Genomic DNA, 15,641 nt, shown 5'->3' on the forward strand with positions numbered 1-15,641 from the left:
TAAAATTGTACAAATTACGGTTATTACATGGATCTACAAAACTGAAATGGGTTGATGGTTCTGTATCTGTAGGTTTGGTTCTGCGGACTCCTTTTGTAAGGAGGGACCGGGTGTCACATCCAGAATACATACAGGTAGACGACCATCTGGAAAAATGCCTAAGGGTAGTGTCACAAGAAAATAAACGGAACGATTATTCTGATCAGAGTGGCATAAGTTTTTCTCGGATGTGGAGAGAAAAAACAAAGTTTCTCCACCTTATCCATAATGTTATGAAAAAACATGGAAAAGGGCTGACAGTACCTCTTTTATAATCCTGTTGCCTTCTGATATTGAAACTAAACTGGTCTGAGTATGTGGCAGCGCCAGTTAAAGTTGCCGACCATCAACTTGGAAAAAGTAGAGAAAACTGCACATCCCAAATCGTTGTATAAAAACATCCAAATTGTATTCCATCTTGATTAACCACTTCACGACCTTGGACACATAAGTACGTCCAAGGTCGTGTCCCTGCCTTTGATGCGGGCTCTGGCGCTGAGCCCGCATCTTTCCCAGCTCATCTTATCAGCTGTCATGTGACCCTAACAGCCGCAGGTGGATCAAAGCAGTGACATGTGGCTGTCAGTCACTGACAGCGGCATATAACACGCGCCGGCCTGAAGAGCGTCACAAGTCCTACTCATCGGCGCCCCTGTCATGTGATCATGGGGCTTCAGTAAAAAGTAAAAAAAGTTTTAAAAAATATTTAAAAATTTAAAAAAACACAAACGTTCAAATCACCCCCATTTTGCCCCATTCAAGATAAAACAATTTTAAAAAATATACATATTTGATAACGAAATATACCAAATATTTATCAAAATATAAAGAAAATTAATCTGATCGGTAAACAGTGTAATAAGAAAAATATCGAAACTCCAAAATTACGTTTTCTTTCCCCTCACAACACTGCAATACAATGCAATAAGAGTCGACCAGAAAATAATGCCTACCCCCAAAATAATATCAATAAAAACGTCAGCTCAGGGCGCAAAAAATAAGCCCTCACCCAGCCCCAGATCCGGAAAAATGGATATGCCACGGGTCTCAAAAAATGACAACATCAGCACATTTTGTTTTTTTGTTTTTTACTAAATTTGGATTTTCTTTTCACTACTTAAGTGAAAAATAGCCTATACAAGTTTGGTATCTGCATACTCGTACTGACTTGGGAAATCATATTGTCAAGTCAGTTTTACCATATAGTGAACATGGTACATAAAAAAACAAAAAATCTATTGTAGAATTACACTCTCAATTTTTCTCACTACATTTGGAATTTGTTTTCCATTATCCAGTACACTATATGGTAAAATCAATGATGTCATTGAAAAGTAAGACCCATTCCACAAAAAACAAGCCCTCACACGGCCATATTGATGGAAAAATAAAAAAAGTTATGGCTTTGGGAAGAAGGGGAGCAAAAAACAAAAAAACGGAAAATCGCAAGGTGGTGAAGGGGTTAAAAAAACAGCATGTCGCATTATTGTGTATATTCCATAGAAAACATCTAACGCCTTTCTGACGTGTAGCCAACCTTTGCCATAGTGAATAATAACAAAGAAGAACTAGAAACAATTTAAAACCCTTAGCAGCCAATCCACAGCAAGTAAATCATGATGATGACAATTGGAAGCACATATGTAACTAAACATTGCACCATCCAAAAATCACTATAAGACCTCAGTCACACATCAGCAACCAAGCAGCGATCTGTATCAGTATCTGCATATCAAAATCAGGAGTGAATGCCCGGTTAGCTGAACATATGCATTTGGCTCTCATAAGTTCTCCTTAGGGGATTGATTCTTATTTGTGGATGGGATGAGCACTAGTTGTATGCAATGGGGTATTACCTCCCACCTTTTTCTGATGCCTGAACCAGGTTTGATGCAGCGTCACCAGATAAAACTAAATCTAAAAATTCTATTCTTGACTTTGGACAGGAATTAGTGAAATGTAAATTACATTGGCATGGTCTCTACATTGCTGGACAACACTACTAGTATGTCGTCGATGTAGCGACCATACCAAATAAAATCCTCTGCAAATGTATTGTCTACAGGAAAAATAAACCATTACTCCCACCATCCTACAGATAATATGGCAAGTGATGGGGAGAAACGTGGCTCCATTGCCGCTCATTATTGAAACTGAAAAAGTTGGGTTGCAGCATAAATTGTGTGGTCATTAATAAAAATTATTTTAGATCTCGAGAGTATGAACTGTAATTATTAAGGTGAAATTCAACATTGTCTTGTTATGAGGAATGCATGAGTAAAGATTTACCACACCGCATGTAAAAAAAACTAATTTTTTTACCATTTAAAACTATCCATTGCTTTCAATATTGAACTGCTGTCCTTCAAAAAACCTGTTAACCTAGATGGTAGTGGTTGCAAATGTTCATCAATCCAGGCACTGAGCCCCTCATTGAGGGACCCTACGCCTGAGATGATGGGACAGAGGGGTGGGGGAAATAAGTTTTAGGAAGGCCATGAAGAATGGGTGTAATAGGATGTTCTTTGAAAAGTTATTTTACTGTATGTTTATTTAAAATTCCCATTTTCAAGCCTTCATCCAAAATATCATAAAGACATCAGTTGGATTGAACTGTAATCTATGGTAAGTAGCATTGTTGTCCAAAATGTCATAATTTTTGATATAGAGAGGCATCCAACAGCACAATCCATCCTGCCTTGTCTTACTTACATATAACCAAATTGTTATTTTTTAGTTCTCGAATGGTATTATTTTGATTTTTGGTTATTGGCGGAGACATCACAGTGCAAAGCCAACAGGTCCTTTTCCATCAAATTCTGGAACATGTCTAATGATAGTGAGATTTTACTGGATAATAATGAGGTTTACATCATGATCCCCCAATTCTTCCAAATTACGATCCTCATATATTTGGTTTACCATTACAATGGCATTCTGTTCAGCGAAGGATGGTCCTTCAAATTTATTGAATGTTGTGAATACATTACTGGAGTAGTTATGACCTAAAACATTTCAATTTCATCAAAGAAATGTCTCCTTACTGTAAGCAAACGAATAAATTTATTTAAGTCAAGAATAGTGTTGAACAGATCAAAGTCGTGACCAGGGACAAAATTTAAGCCCATGGCCAGGACTTTCGATCTGCTCAACCAATAATACCATAGGTATCGAAGAAAGACTAGAAGCAATGGGATGAAACTGAATGGGAGAAGATACAGAATAGATATTAGAAAAAACTTTTGACAGTGAGGGTGATCAATGAGTGGAGCCGGTGGCCACGAGAGGTGGTGAGTTCTCCTTCAATGAAAGTCTTCAAACAGAGGTTGGACAGACATCTGTCTGAGATGGTTTAGTGAATCCTGCATTGAGCAGGGGGTTGGACACGATGACCCTGGAGGTCCCCTCCAACTCTAACATTCTATGATTTTATGATTTTATGAAGACCACAACATTATTCATTCACATTCAAGTTAATTTTTTCTTGTTCCGTATTGGATATCTTTTCATATCTCTTCTTACTGGTTCTCCATCCTCAACTTACATTTTTGGAATTGCAAAATTCTCTGAATGACGTATTAGAATGACCATTGTCTCTTTGATAATCACTTAAATATGAAATATCAGGATTAGAGTCTGAAGATTCCAAATCTGTAGATGAAAAAATACTGGGAAGGTTTTTCTTCAAGATTGATATCGATGAGGTGGTATAAGATCTGTTCCGTTTCCTTGTACAGTCATGGCCAAAAGTTTTGAGAATGACACCAAAATTATATTTTCACATGATCTGCTGGCCTCTGGTTTTTATTAGTGTTTGTCTGATGTTTATATCACATACAGAAATATAATTGCAATCATATTATGAGTACCAATGGGTTATATTGACAGTTAGAATGAGTTAATGCAGCAAGTCAATATTTGCAGTGTTGCCCCTTCTTCTTCAAGACCTCTGTAATTCTCCCTGGCATGCTCTCAATCAACTTTTGGACCAAATCCTGACTGATAGCAGTCCATTCTTGCATAATCAATGCTTGCATTTTGCCAGAATTTGTTGGTTTTTGTTTGTCCACCCGTCTCTTGATGATTGACCACAAGTTCTCAATGGGATTAAAATCTACGGAGTTTCCAGGCCATGGACCCAAAATCTCTATGTTTTGTTCCATGAGCCATTTAGTTATCACCTTTGCTTTATGGCAAGGTGCTCCATCATGCTGGAAAAGGCATTGTTGGGCGCCAAACTGCTCTTGGACGGTTGGGAGAAGTTGCTCTTGGAGGACATTCTGGTACCATTCTTTATTCATGGCTGTGTTTTTAGGCAAGACTGTGAGTGAGCCGATTCCCTTGGCTGAGAAGCAACCCCACACATGAATGGTTTCAGGATGCTTTACAGTTGGCATGAGACAAGACTGGTGGTAGCGCTCACCTCTTCTTCTCCGAATAAGCTGTTTTCCAGATGTCCCAAACAATTGAAAAGGGGATTCATCATAGAAAATGACTTTGCCCCAGTCCTCAGCAGTCCACTCCCTGTAACTTTTGCAGAATATCAGTCGGTCCCTGATGTTTTTTCTGGAGAGAAGTGGCTTCTTTGCTGCCCTCCTTGAAACCAGCCCTTGCTCAAAGAGTCTCCGCCTCACAGTGCGTGCAGAAGCACTCACACCAGCCTGCTGCCATTCCAGAGCAAGCTCGGCACTGCTGGTAGTCCGATCCCGCAGCTGAAACAGTTTTAAGATACGGTCCTGGCGCTTGCTGGTCTTTCTTTGGCGTCCTGGAGCCTTTTTGACAACAATGGAAGCTCTCTCCTTGAAGTTCTTGATGATGCGATAGATTGTTGACTGAGGTGCAATCTTTGTAGCTGCGATACTCTTCCCTGTTGGCCATTTTTGTGCAGTGCAATGATGGCTGCATGTGTTTCTTTAGAGATAACCATGGTTAACTGAAGAGAAACAATGATACCAAGAACCAGCCTCCTTTTAAAGTGTCCAGTGATGTCATTTTTACTTAATCATGACTGATTGATCGCCAGCCCTGTCCTCATCAACACCCACACCTGTGTTAATGGATCAATCACTAAAACGATATTAGCTGCTCCTTTTAAGGCAGGACTGCAATGATGTTGAAATGTGTTTTGGGGGTTAAAGTTAATTTTCTGGGCAAATATTGACTTTGCAAGTACAGTAATTGCTGTTAAGCTGATCACTCTTTGACATTCAGGAGTATATGCAAATTGCCATTACAAAAAATGAAGCAGTAAACTTTGGAAAAATTACTATTTGTCTCATTCTCAATACTTTTGGCCATGACTGTATATACTTTATTGCTTCTATAGTCCAGAGAGTCACGTTGGAATTTATTCTTCTTGGTTTGCATAATATTTGATTCATATTTGGTAATATTCTCTTTTATTTTTTATGCATTATCAAAGTCTGGTAACATGGTAAAATTGGATAGAGAGGTTTCAATATTTGTCATTTCTGTTTTCAAAGTAACCAATCTCTCAGATTCCAGTTCTATGATAAGGTTAGGAAGTTGACATGAAGAATTAGAACGAATTTTTTTTTCATCAAGATGGAATAAATTTGGATGTTTCTATATAACGAATTGGGATTTGCAGTTTTCTCTACTTTCTTCATTCTGCTCGTCAGTGAAAATTGGACTGCACTCAGATGTCATGTTTTTTTTTCATGGACTTGTAGGCTTGCATGGCTAAGTGTTTTCTGACACTCAGATCAAAATTAGGCATGTCTCAGATTTTTTTCCATGGACTACTTAGTCCAAGGAAAAAAATTGGACAGTCAGAAAAGAATAATATAGGTACGAGTGCTATCCATGATTACCATGGATAGCACTCGTCCTAAGAGCGAAGTGTTTACATCACTAATAGAGCTTGAAGCCACAAGGATGGACCTCACATCATGGTGGGACAAAAGTGAAATATCCAGAGGCAGAAGTGCAGAGGTGACAGATTAGGAGGAACACCTGTAAGGTCAACAATAAGAAGGTTTTAAATATTTGACCCTGAGATAATAACTTCTAAAGTCACCTTATCAGATGAGGAACAAAAGAGAAGAGAGATGGAACACGTCCCTCGCCAGACACTTTGGAGACTCCTAAATTGATCCCTTAAAGTCCAAGAGATAAAATGCGTCATTGCATCTTATCAATAAAACAAGAATCAGTAACAGAATCTGGGGCAAAATTTGGAATTATCCAGTTTTGTCAATCAATATAACACATGTGAAAAATAAAGTTTGTTTGTGGGGTCAGCATTGATGGATATTAGTGAAAGTTTTCTTTTGTCTGATGTTTTCACAAAAGAACTTTTTCGCCTAAAAAAAAATGCTCGAGTTTTACTCATTGCTTAATGGACTTGAAACATGAGCCCGTAAATTTTTTTTTTACAAATTGCTTCAAGATGCACCGAAAAAAAAAGCACAATAAAAAACTTTAAAAAAGCTGTAAAAATGCTGTTTACTGAAGCGTTTTTTTTTTTAATGTTTTTCAATGTCGACGTGGATTTTGTTTTCCAGGTGTTTGTGTCCAGTTTGCAAATTTTTAAAAAGTTGCTAAATTTTTGCATAAATGTTCTCTAGCCCCCACACCTTTCCCATGGAGTGATTTTACATATGTCTGTAATTTTTGCACAAATTTTGTTTAGTTTTAGCTTCACAGGCAACTTTTTTTCTCTAAAAAGGTGCAAAAAAGTAAAAAACATATACTGTATATATATATATATTGATCCAAAAATGTCATCAAAATAAAAAAGAAGAAAAGTGATTTACAAAAAAAAGCAAATTATAAACTGGGCCCATTATGGATTGAAGATCTTTTACATTTTTATTTTTTGGTGGAAAGTAGAAAAAAACAGGAATTCTATAATTTTAGGGGTTTGGGGTTTATTGCATTTTGTTTTTACATTTTATTATGTCAATACCAAACTTATAGCAATATTGCATTTTTATATTTTTTTCTACTTTTACACAATCTAAACTTTTTTTGTTTTTGTGTGAGAAAGTTCTGATGGTCATAACTTCTATTTTCTGTTAATTGCTTAAAGTTTTGGAGTTTGAGTCTATGGACACAGTGATGTCTATTGCATACTTTTTTTTCATTATTGATTTTGAAATAAACTTTTTTTTGTTAAGAAGAGGCTTTTTTAATATTTTTAAATGTTTAATTTACCTTTTTTAAGTCTAAGTACTTGACCATGTAATCATGCATGTTAGCATCATGCTGAAAGGCATCCTATTAGAGCCTAATCTGTATACAAGGATGACAGACCTAAGGGCCTTCATTACACCTGCGCCTGGCCCGACCACTCATTGGCGCAGAACTTCTGCATGATCACTTTTATTTTAGAATTGTAATGAGAAATGAGGAAATCTGCCAAAATTTTAATTCGGAGAATTCTCTCGTGTATCAACTAGTAAAATTAATTTGCATCAAATTTATTTGATGCCACTGAAATTGCCCTAATAGGAAAAAAATGTTTATTATGCTCTGAGGTCACCCACCGCGAAGAATAATAAATGGATGGGCCAGTAAAGGGTTTAAAAGACAAAAAACTATCATAATCACCTTTCCCTCATTTATCTCTCCCGCCGGTTCTCCAATGGCTTTCTTAGACCCACTCTGCACTCTGGTCTCCACTTGACCAATGCCTCCAGCGATGGGGTTTTTAGACCCACTCCGCACTCTGGTCTCCTCTTTACCTATACCTCTAGTGATGGCTTTCTTGAAGCAGAAGTGTTTCAGGAGTTCTGTAACTTGTACGGCTGCAAGAAAATAAGGACGACACTGTATCATCCCCAGACCAACGGGTTATGCGAGAAAATGAGCCAGGTAGTAATAGACCTGTTGAAGACGTTGCCCCTTGAAGAGCGTACCCTGTGGCAAGAGAAGTTATCGAATTTGGTAGACCTATATAACCACATCCAGGTGAACTCCACCAACTGTACACCAGCCTACCTGATGAGAGCAAGACCTGGCAAGTTACCCATTGACTTAGACATGGGAGTTTTAACACCTGAGACGACATCACCAGATGCAGACTGGGATATGGAGCGGCAGCAACAATACCGCAAGGTGCAAGAATATGTGGAAAGAAGTTTGTCCCAGGCGAGACAGAGGCAGGAAAGAACTTATAATCAGCACGCACCTGCAGTACCCTTGTCACCTGGAGAACAGGTACTCAAAAGGAAGAGATGAGTTCACAAATTAGATGATCAGTGGGAGGTTGAGCCATACACCATCTTACCTTCAAATTTCGACAACACCAAAGTATGCCTCATCAGTAAAGATGGAGGAGAGACTTCGGCGGCAGTCTCAAGAGACCACCTAAAGATATGCCCTGATCAATTGAGACACCAAGAGGAAGACCAAAACAGCCCCCAGCACACAGAAAAGGTGGAATAGATGGTTCTAACCATCCTTGGAGAATTTCCCTGGTCTTGGACGCAGGTGAACCAAGCAATCATGGTACCTGTCCTGACTTTTCCCCAAGTAGCCTTACCAGGAGCCGCAGAGACTCTAGAACAGCTGGGAGACCAGACAGCCCCAGCAACCGATGCCACAACCGCAGTGGAACAAGTGAATCTACCCCCTGCTAGCGGTGAATCTGTCAGTCCCATGGTGAGTTTAGGAGTTCGCAGAAGGCAATCTGGTATACCAGTACTACGTCGGTCCGCAAGTAGCGTAGTGAATAGTGGACCCACCACACCAGCAGTAGACACTAGAGACCCAGGTAGGTCATTAGCAATAACTGTACTGCATAGATCAACCCGTAGTACCAGAGGTCAGCTCCCTGCCTGTTGTAGGGACTAAGGTGTAATAAGATAATAGTGTATAATATATAATTGCAACCGTTAAACATGACAGCCTACAGAGACTTCCTGTAAGAACTTTTAAGCAATCATGAGTGCATATAGTTATTATATTTATGGACAAATGGACCACAGAACTAGATGTGGTCAAAACAATGTTGAGCAAAGTTAATTGTTAGCCTTGAAAATAAACCGCAGGCGTGGTCGTAAACCAGGCACAACGGCAGAGTGCCCTGAAGCCACGCCCAGGAACGATACACAAAGTTCCCACCAACCAACCTTCAGGTACCCGGAAAAAGACAAAGATAGTGGCGTAAAGAATAAGTGCCGCCAATGACTGCTCCCAATTTTTTTTTTTTTCTGCAATTTTTGCCTTTTTGAGACTTTGTATATTTTTGATAATATAAATCGTTATTGTTGTTAATTGTTTAACTCTAAAGGTGTCCTCAGTCCGGGAGTACTGAATTTAATTAGGGGGGAATGTTGCACCCCAGGAGTCCAGTTGCCACATTGGCATTGCCTCCCTCACAGGGGGTGATGCCATGCCTCGAAGCAAGGAGGGGTCCACTTATCAGGTAACACCAGCATCCAACACTTTTCCTGGCTCCAGACCAGAAGGGTGAGCTCTAACCTGGTTTCAGGGGAGCTTCCCCTTTAAATTGGGGTCCGGAGGCGGGGGGTTAGGAGAGTCAGTTGGAGACAGAGGAGAGTCAGTTGGGGACGGAGGAGAGTCAGTTGGGGACGGAGGAGAGTGAGTAAAAGACGAGGGAGAACCTGGAGAGGGGAGCTGTGATCAAGCTTGCCCCAGAGAAAAGTGCCAGAAACCGAACATTGGAGTCCGAGGTTGCTCAGGTACTGAAGTCCTGGCAGCTAAATCTCCTGGCCCCACCAAACACCCGGCGGCTCAGCAGCATACTTGAGCCCAGAGCCGCCATGAAGGAGCGACACCTGTAAAAGGGTCGAGCTGCCTGCCATACCAGCTAGGATTTAAGGATCACTCAGGAAAGAGGGCCGCAGCATAGCTTTAGGCAGCAGGGCCAAAGAGGACAGTGCAGAAGGAAGGCCTACAACCCCACCTGGCGAGGTGGATCCCAAATTGCTTCTAGGCAGCCCGGATCTCCATTACCTTCTGATACCAGTGCCCCCGTCTGCACTGTCAAACATCTCCCCCTTCACTTCCCCCCCCAAACCTCAGGCTCTTCACCATTGACGCTCTTACTGCTTTTGTTTTCCAAAACATCAAGTAAAGGTAGAGGAAACCACCATTCCTGTGTCGTCTGGTCATTATCTGCACCCTCAGTCCTGCACCCCAACATCGACAATCCCCACATAAACTGTACCGGTAGCCCTGGGGAGAAAATCCATCCCAGCTGCTTCACCAACGGCCCCAGCGGTCTCTTTCAGCAGCGGCGGCCACCTATAGCCGCATACCACTGGTGGCATCACAAAACGTTTCCTCTAAATAAACTGTCCTTTTTATTAACCGCCCAGGGCCCCGGATTGGGTCATGCCCCCCGTGGCTATCCCAAGGAACTGACCGACCCGGTGGCGAGTACCCCACGGTCCTAGGGGGCGCGTCATCCTCTTCACCAATGCCTCCAATGATAGCTGTCTTAGGCTCACCCTGGTCTCCTCTTGACCAATGCCTCCACTGATGGCTTTCTTAGACCCACTCCACACTCAGGTCTCCTCTTTACCATTACCTCCAACGCCGGTTAGATTTAGATGCATGTTCTGATGTCATAATATGTGCCTCCCTACTTAACCACATGGAGCAACATGGAGTGAAGAGGAGACCAGAGCCAGAATGGGGGAAGTAGGTGCATTAGCAAGCTAGCAAGGATCAGCGGGAAAATGATGGGGAAGATAAGTATGATTTTTTTTTTCTTCAAGCCCAATATGGAACCAGCAGAATGGTGGGTGACTGTGGACGCCTTTTTGTTGGATTCACAAGACTCAAATATCCAAAAATTTGGATTGACTTGAATCCGCAAATTTTTGAAAAATCTAAACAAATTTAGAATTCATTTGGTCATTTTTATTTTAATTTTGTTTGGAATATTGTACACATAGGACATATCATCAATGAGATCTAATATTGTAATTGTGAATCATCCCTTAGAAAAATAGAACCTGGTGGCCAGTGACTGCTCCAAAGTCACTTCCATGTCTGGATCGATTTTTGTGTCCGGGGCTACACCTACTGGACAATGTTTGATAATTTAGTTGGGCTAGTCTAATTTTGATGTGTTTTTCACTGGTTCGAGAATATATTTTAGAAACAAGTGCAATCCATTTCCATTTTAGGAAGGTTTCCTTCTACAGATTTAAATTTTAGCTTTTACATTGCACCACAGAGTTTAATCTGTAACCGTAAATTTTGTTGCCATTTTTAAAACATTTTTTTGGCATATCCATAATACATCCAATAAATTATACACTCTATAAAACAAGTGAAAAAAAAACATAGGGCATAAAATAGTAATTTTATGAAGTTATAAAAAAAAAACATGCCAAAGCCCCTTACTCCTAAACATACACATGGAACTAATAAAAAAAAATGTTAATGTGTATTAGGGTCTTTATTCTGGTCTTCTAAGGACAGTCTGATAGAGAAATAAGTTTTTCCATTCTTCATGAAGTTTACCAAGAAATCCAAACAGACTCAGTTAAGGAACAGATCGATATCTCCTTCCCTCCTTCACTGTCCTTCTGACCATTAGTGAGGTGGTTGCAGTGTAAGGAGGAGTCGGAGTCTTGTATAAATAGGATGAAGTTTGGAGCTCATGACATTCCCTGACTCCATCTCCAGTCACCATGAGCTTCATCCTTGGTCTGATCTTCTTGTGCGCAGGAGCCTCTTATGTAGCTGCCGGTAAGACCTTCTTCTCCTTCTACCATTTCTCTACCTCCATGTCTGACACCTATAGACATAGAAGAGCATTGACCATTTATATGAAATGTGATGTGTATTAATGATATATATATATTTTTAAATAGCATTAGATATTTGATACTTTATTTAATTTAGACCGATAGGGCATATAAACAGCATATTAGAGAAAGGACATTTTTGTGGAGGCTGTGGGCCATCTAGAATTGATAACAACCATATACAGGCTTATACATATGCAGATGAGCTAATCAAAGGCTAAAAAATACACAGCACCATATAGATGGGACCCTTTGGTGGTGGCTTTCCCCAGCTAGTTTGTAGGCAGCTGTAGATGGCTCCATTGCATCTTGGTAGCCTGTAATGTCCAGAAAGTTCCTATATGTATAAGCTTGGATAAGATCCCTATTGATCTAGATGGTTCACAACCCCCACAAAAAGTTCCCATAGATCCTATAGAGGTCAACAGTTTGCATCTGTGGCTTGTAGGTTCTTATCCATTGTACGGACAGTTTCACAGGTCCAGAAGATCCTGCCTGACACCCTGAGTTAAATGCTTAGTAGGCATATTTGAGGCAGTTATCTCAGCTCAGGAAGCTTGGTGGTCTGCCCAGTGGTCAGTCCAGTGGTTGGGCCTGTGGTCATTCCAGTGGGTGGCCTAGTGGTAAGTCCGGTGGTTGGCCCAGTGGTCAGTCAAAGTCTTCCGATCAGAGCACAGTTCATGTTTTACGAATGTGGGAAACCATCTTAACTTATTGTGGTGGCTGTCCAAACGTATGAGATCCATCCATTAATATAATATGAACTGATGAGCACTAATGATAAAGTAATTACCTAATTAGTGTATTTTTCTTGAATTTCATAGATTTTTTTTTGCTAGTCTTAACAAATTGATATTGTCCTAATTTCTTAAATCCAACATAATTACAGGTCATTTACCAGATCACAAATAGTGCTATGTCATGATTTAGTCCTTGAGGGTTGATATTGTAGACTGTGGCTAGAGCCCATTGGGTTAAAAGAAGTTGTGAGTAAATGGTGAAGAAATTTGGAGATGAGTCGCAGCTTGGATATCCTAGTCCATGTTCCAAAAACTAGTCAAAACGATGACATGAGTTCACAGTACAGGAGAGTGAAAATACAAAATAACTTTTTGTGATCTTTTTTTGTCTCTAGATTTTCAGTGTACTCAAATACCTGGAAAACTGAAACAGATCGATGCTGGTGCTGGACAAGTGTATGGTGTCAATGATGATGGAAACATCTTCTTGGTGACCAGTAGCTTGCAACAAGTTCCCGGGCAGCTTATCCATGTGTCGGTGGGACCCGCTGGAGTCTGGGGAGTCAATAATGCCAGTGTTGTCTTCAAACTTCAAAACAATCAATGGACGTCTGTAACAGGTCAGACAGGTTTACATTACATTGTCAAGATGTCTAAGCATACAGTGGCAATCCATCGTAGATAGGTGTCTGCCGAATGCTTTGTTGGCCAACAGTCATTTTGGCTAAGAAGCCATGTATTTTCAATTATGTAATCTGTTGTAAAACGCAGTGTTAAGGAGAAAAAAAGCATTACACAAAGCCGATAGGTTGGGTGTGTAATGTTGGACAGGATAGTTTTACAGAGCCAGAGAAACTTTTCATATCCACTTTTCACTATGGCCAAGAGATTGGGGTTCTGAACAGAGGACCCCCTCTAATGCCACAACATTTCTTAATAAAGTCTATGACATTGGGTTTTCTCAACAGGACAAGGGTTTTAGGTCATTGGGTCTAATTAGTGCGTAGTAACATGGCACGACAACTCTTGAGGAACGATTTACATGGGAAACCATAGTTGTCTTGCATCCTGTATGTAACAAGTGTTCTTTCCGTTGTTGATATCTACAGGACTCTTGAAGCAGGTGGACGCCGGTGGTAATGTGTTCCTGGTTGGAGTGAACACTGACAACAGCATTTTTTGCTTGAAGCAGAGTTGTGTAACTTCAAAGGCTTCATTGGTGTCATTTAGCCCTGTGGATGGCAAACTGAAATATTACAGCTGCGGATCCGCCGGTTGCTGGGGTGTTAACGGCGCCAACTATATCTATTACCGTCAAAATGTGAGCCCCGATGCGTGTGTAGGAAGTCAATGGCAGCAGGTTGATGGCAGACTTCTCATGGTGGAGGTCAGCACAGATGGATTCGTCTATGGTGTCAACGAGGCTGGAAATGCTTTCAGAAGGTGAGGGCTTGTCTGACTTACTGTTCTGAGCCAATATAATTTGGATCCCCTCCCTCCTTTTCTATTCCTCTTTCTCTGATGAGTACAGATGTCCATTAAAATTGATAAATACCCACCAATGTCACCGAGAACCATATGATGTTTCCGTGTGGAGCAGTCTAGTTTCTTGGCACAACCCCATTTTTTGTAATAAACTTTTACAACATAACAGAGGCCAAAACAGTATAAGAGAAAACAAGAGCTTAAAATGGTCTTCCCACTTTTACCACTTGTGTTCCATTCATAGAGACATGAGACTTCTGTTCATCCAAAGTTCAGCTCTCCATTGATAATACGAATGGTTCGGCGTCCCATGTCCCCAGTACAAAGATGGAGAGGACCATAAAGTTGTCAACTGGTCTCACAAATATGTTTTATCCTAGGGGAGCTCTGTAGAATTCATCCATGTTATTGATGTGAAACCCTTTAGAATATTTCTCTTTCATGTACATATTGAACTGTGTTGCTCCATATCTGTATCACTGATAATCCTCTTTTTTTCTAGGGATGGTATCTCTGCCAGCAACCCAATTGGCACAGTGTGGACTCTTCTAGATTTCTGCGCAACCTTCAAGCATATCACTTACGATTCCGGGGTCCTTTGGCTTCTGTCTCGAGCTGGAGACATTTATAGATGCAATAATCAAAACTAAAACCATCACGATGAAACAAAAAGTGAAAAACATCCAATCACTGATCTGATGATCATGTGCATCATGTGCCTGCTTACTTGTCAACGCAGGGCAGTAGCAGCATTGGAATTTGGGGCATATGCAATGTTTTTGGGGAGACATTTTTTTTTAACAAATGGAAATCATTGTACAAATATCTTTTCAGTAAAAAGAAAAAATATTTTCTGTGTTTTTTACGTTTGTAGAGCAAATAAAAGATATTTTCAAATTAATGATTGCTTTTTTATTTACCACTTTTCCCATAGATCTAGAAAAACACTTTAAGGCTATGTGCCCACGATGCAGAAATGCTCAGGATTTTTTCCTGAGCGTTTCTGCATCTCCCTGGCAGAAAAAACGCATGCGGATTGTGCATGTGGATTGTACATGCGTTTTTCCTGCCAAGGACAAGTGGAAGTGAAGCGTTCTTCACATGCATTTCCGCAGGTTGACAAGCGCTTTCCAAGCGATTTTAGCATCACTTGGAAAGTGCTTGACAACACTATATAAATCCATGCAACCGGCATTAATTTATATAGTGTGACCGAAAGAATGGTAAAAAATAAAAAATAAATACTTACCTTCTGATGGCCCCCGGTGTCCTTGTCTTGGCTTGCCGGCAGCTCGTGGTAGACTAAAGGACCTGCCGACGTCAGCGGTTGCGTGACCCGTCACATGACTAAATGACGTCACCGCAGGTCCTTCAGTCCACCGCGAGCTGCCGGCAAGCCAAGACAAAGACACCGGGGGCCATCAGAAGGTAAGTATAATATTTATTTTATATTTTATTCTTTTTCTTACAGGTTCTATGGTACCCGGGTCCGGAGGAGAGTCTCCTCTTCTCCTGACCCGGGTACCATCCGCACATTGAAATGCATGGAATCCGCATGTACAGATCCAGTGATGCGGATTCCATGCGTTCCAATGCAAGTCAATGGTGGCGAAAACGCAGCGCT

The 15,641-nt window shown here is 40.6% G+C and overlaps 1 protein-coding gene across 1 annotated transcript; it reads left to right on the forward strand.

Annotated features, from left to right (window-relative positions):
- Positions 1-11,675: 11,675 nt before the first annotated feature.
- LOC141171694 (fish-egg lectin-like) lies at positions 11,676-14,695 on the forward strand. The gene is made up of 4 exons (XM_073655348.1): positions 11,676-11,733; positions 12,928-13,152; positions 13,642-13,975; positions 14,520-14,695. Exons 1-4 carry the CDS (start codon positions 11,676-11,678, stop codon positions 14,665-14,667), a joined length of 765 nt encoding a protein of 254 aa, XP_073511449.1. The 3' UTR covers positions 14,668-14,695.
- Positions 14,696-15,641: the final 946 nt, after the last annotated feature.

This window comes from Phyllobates terribilis, unplaced genomic scaffold (assembly GCF_046119375.1).
Source record: "Phyllobates terribilis strain yellow unplaced genomic scaffold, ASM4611937v1 Scaffold_12__6_contigs__length_324123572, whole genome shotgun sequence".
Classification (NCBI taxonomy): domain Eukaryota; kingdom Metazoa; phylum Chordata; class Amphibia; order Anura; family Dendrobatidae; genus Phyllobates; species Phyllobates terribilis.

Coding starts and splice junctions, on each gene's coding strand:
- LOC141171694 (XM_073655348.1), top strand. CDS start 11,676: ATGAGCTTCATCCTTGGTCTGATCTTCTTGTGCGCAGGAGCCTCTTAT. Junction 11,734..12,927: donor AGCCTCTTATGTAGCTGCCG/GTAAGACCTTCT, acceptor TTTTGTCTCTAG/ATTTTCAGTGTACTCAAATA. Junction 13,153..13,641: donor TCAATGGACGTCTGTAACAG/GTCAGACAGGTT, acceptor TGATATCTACAG/GACTCTTGAAGCAGGTGGAC.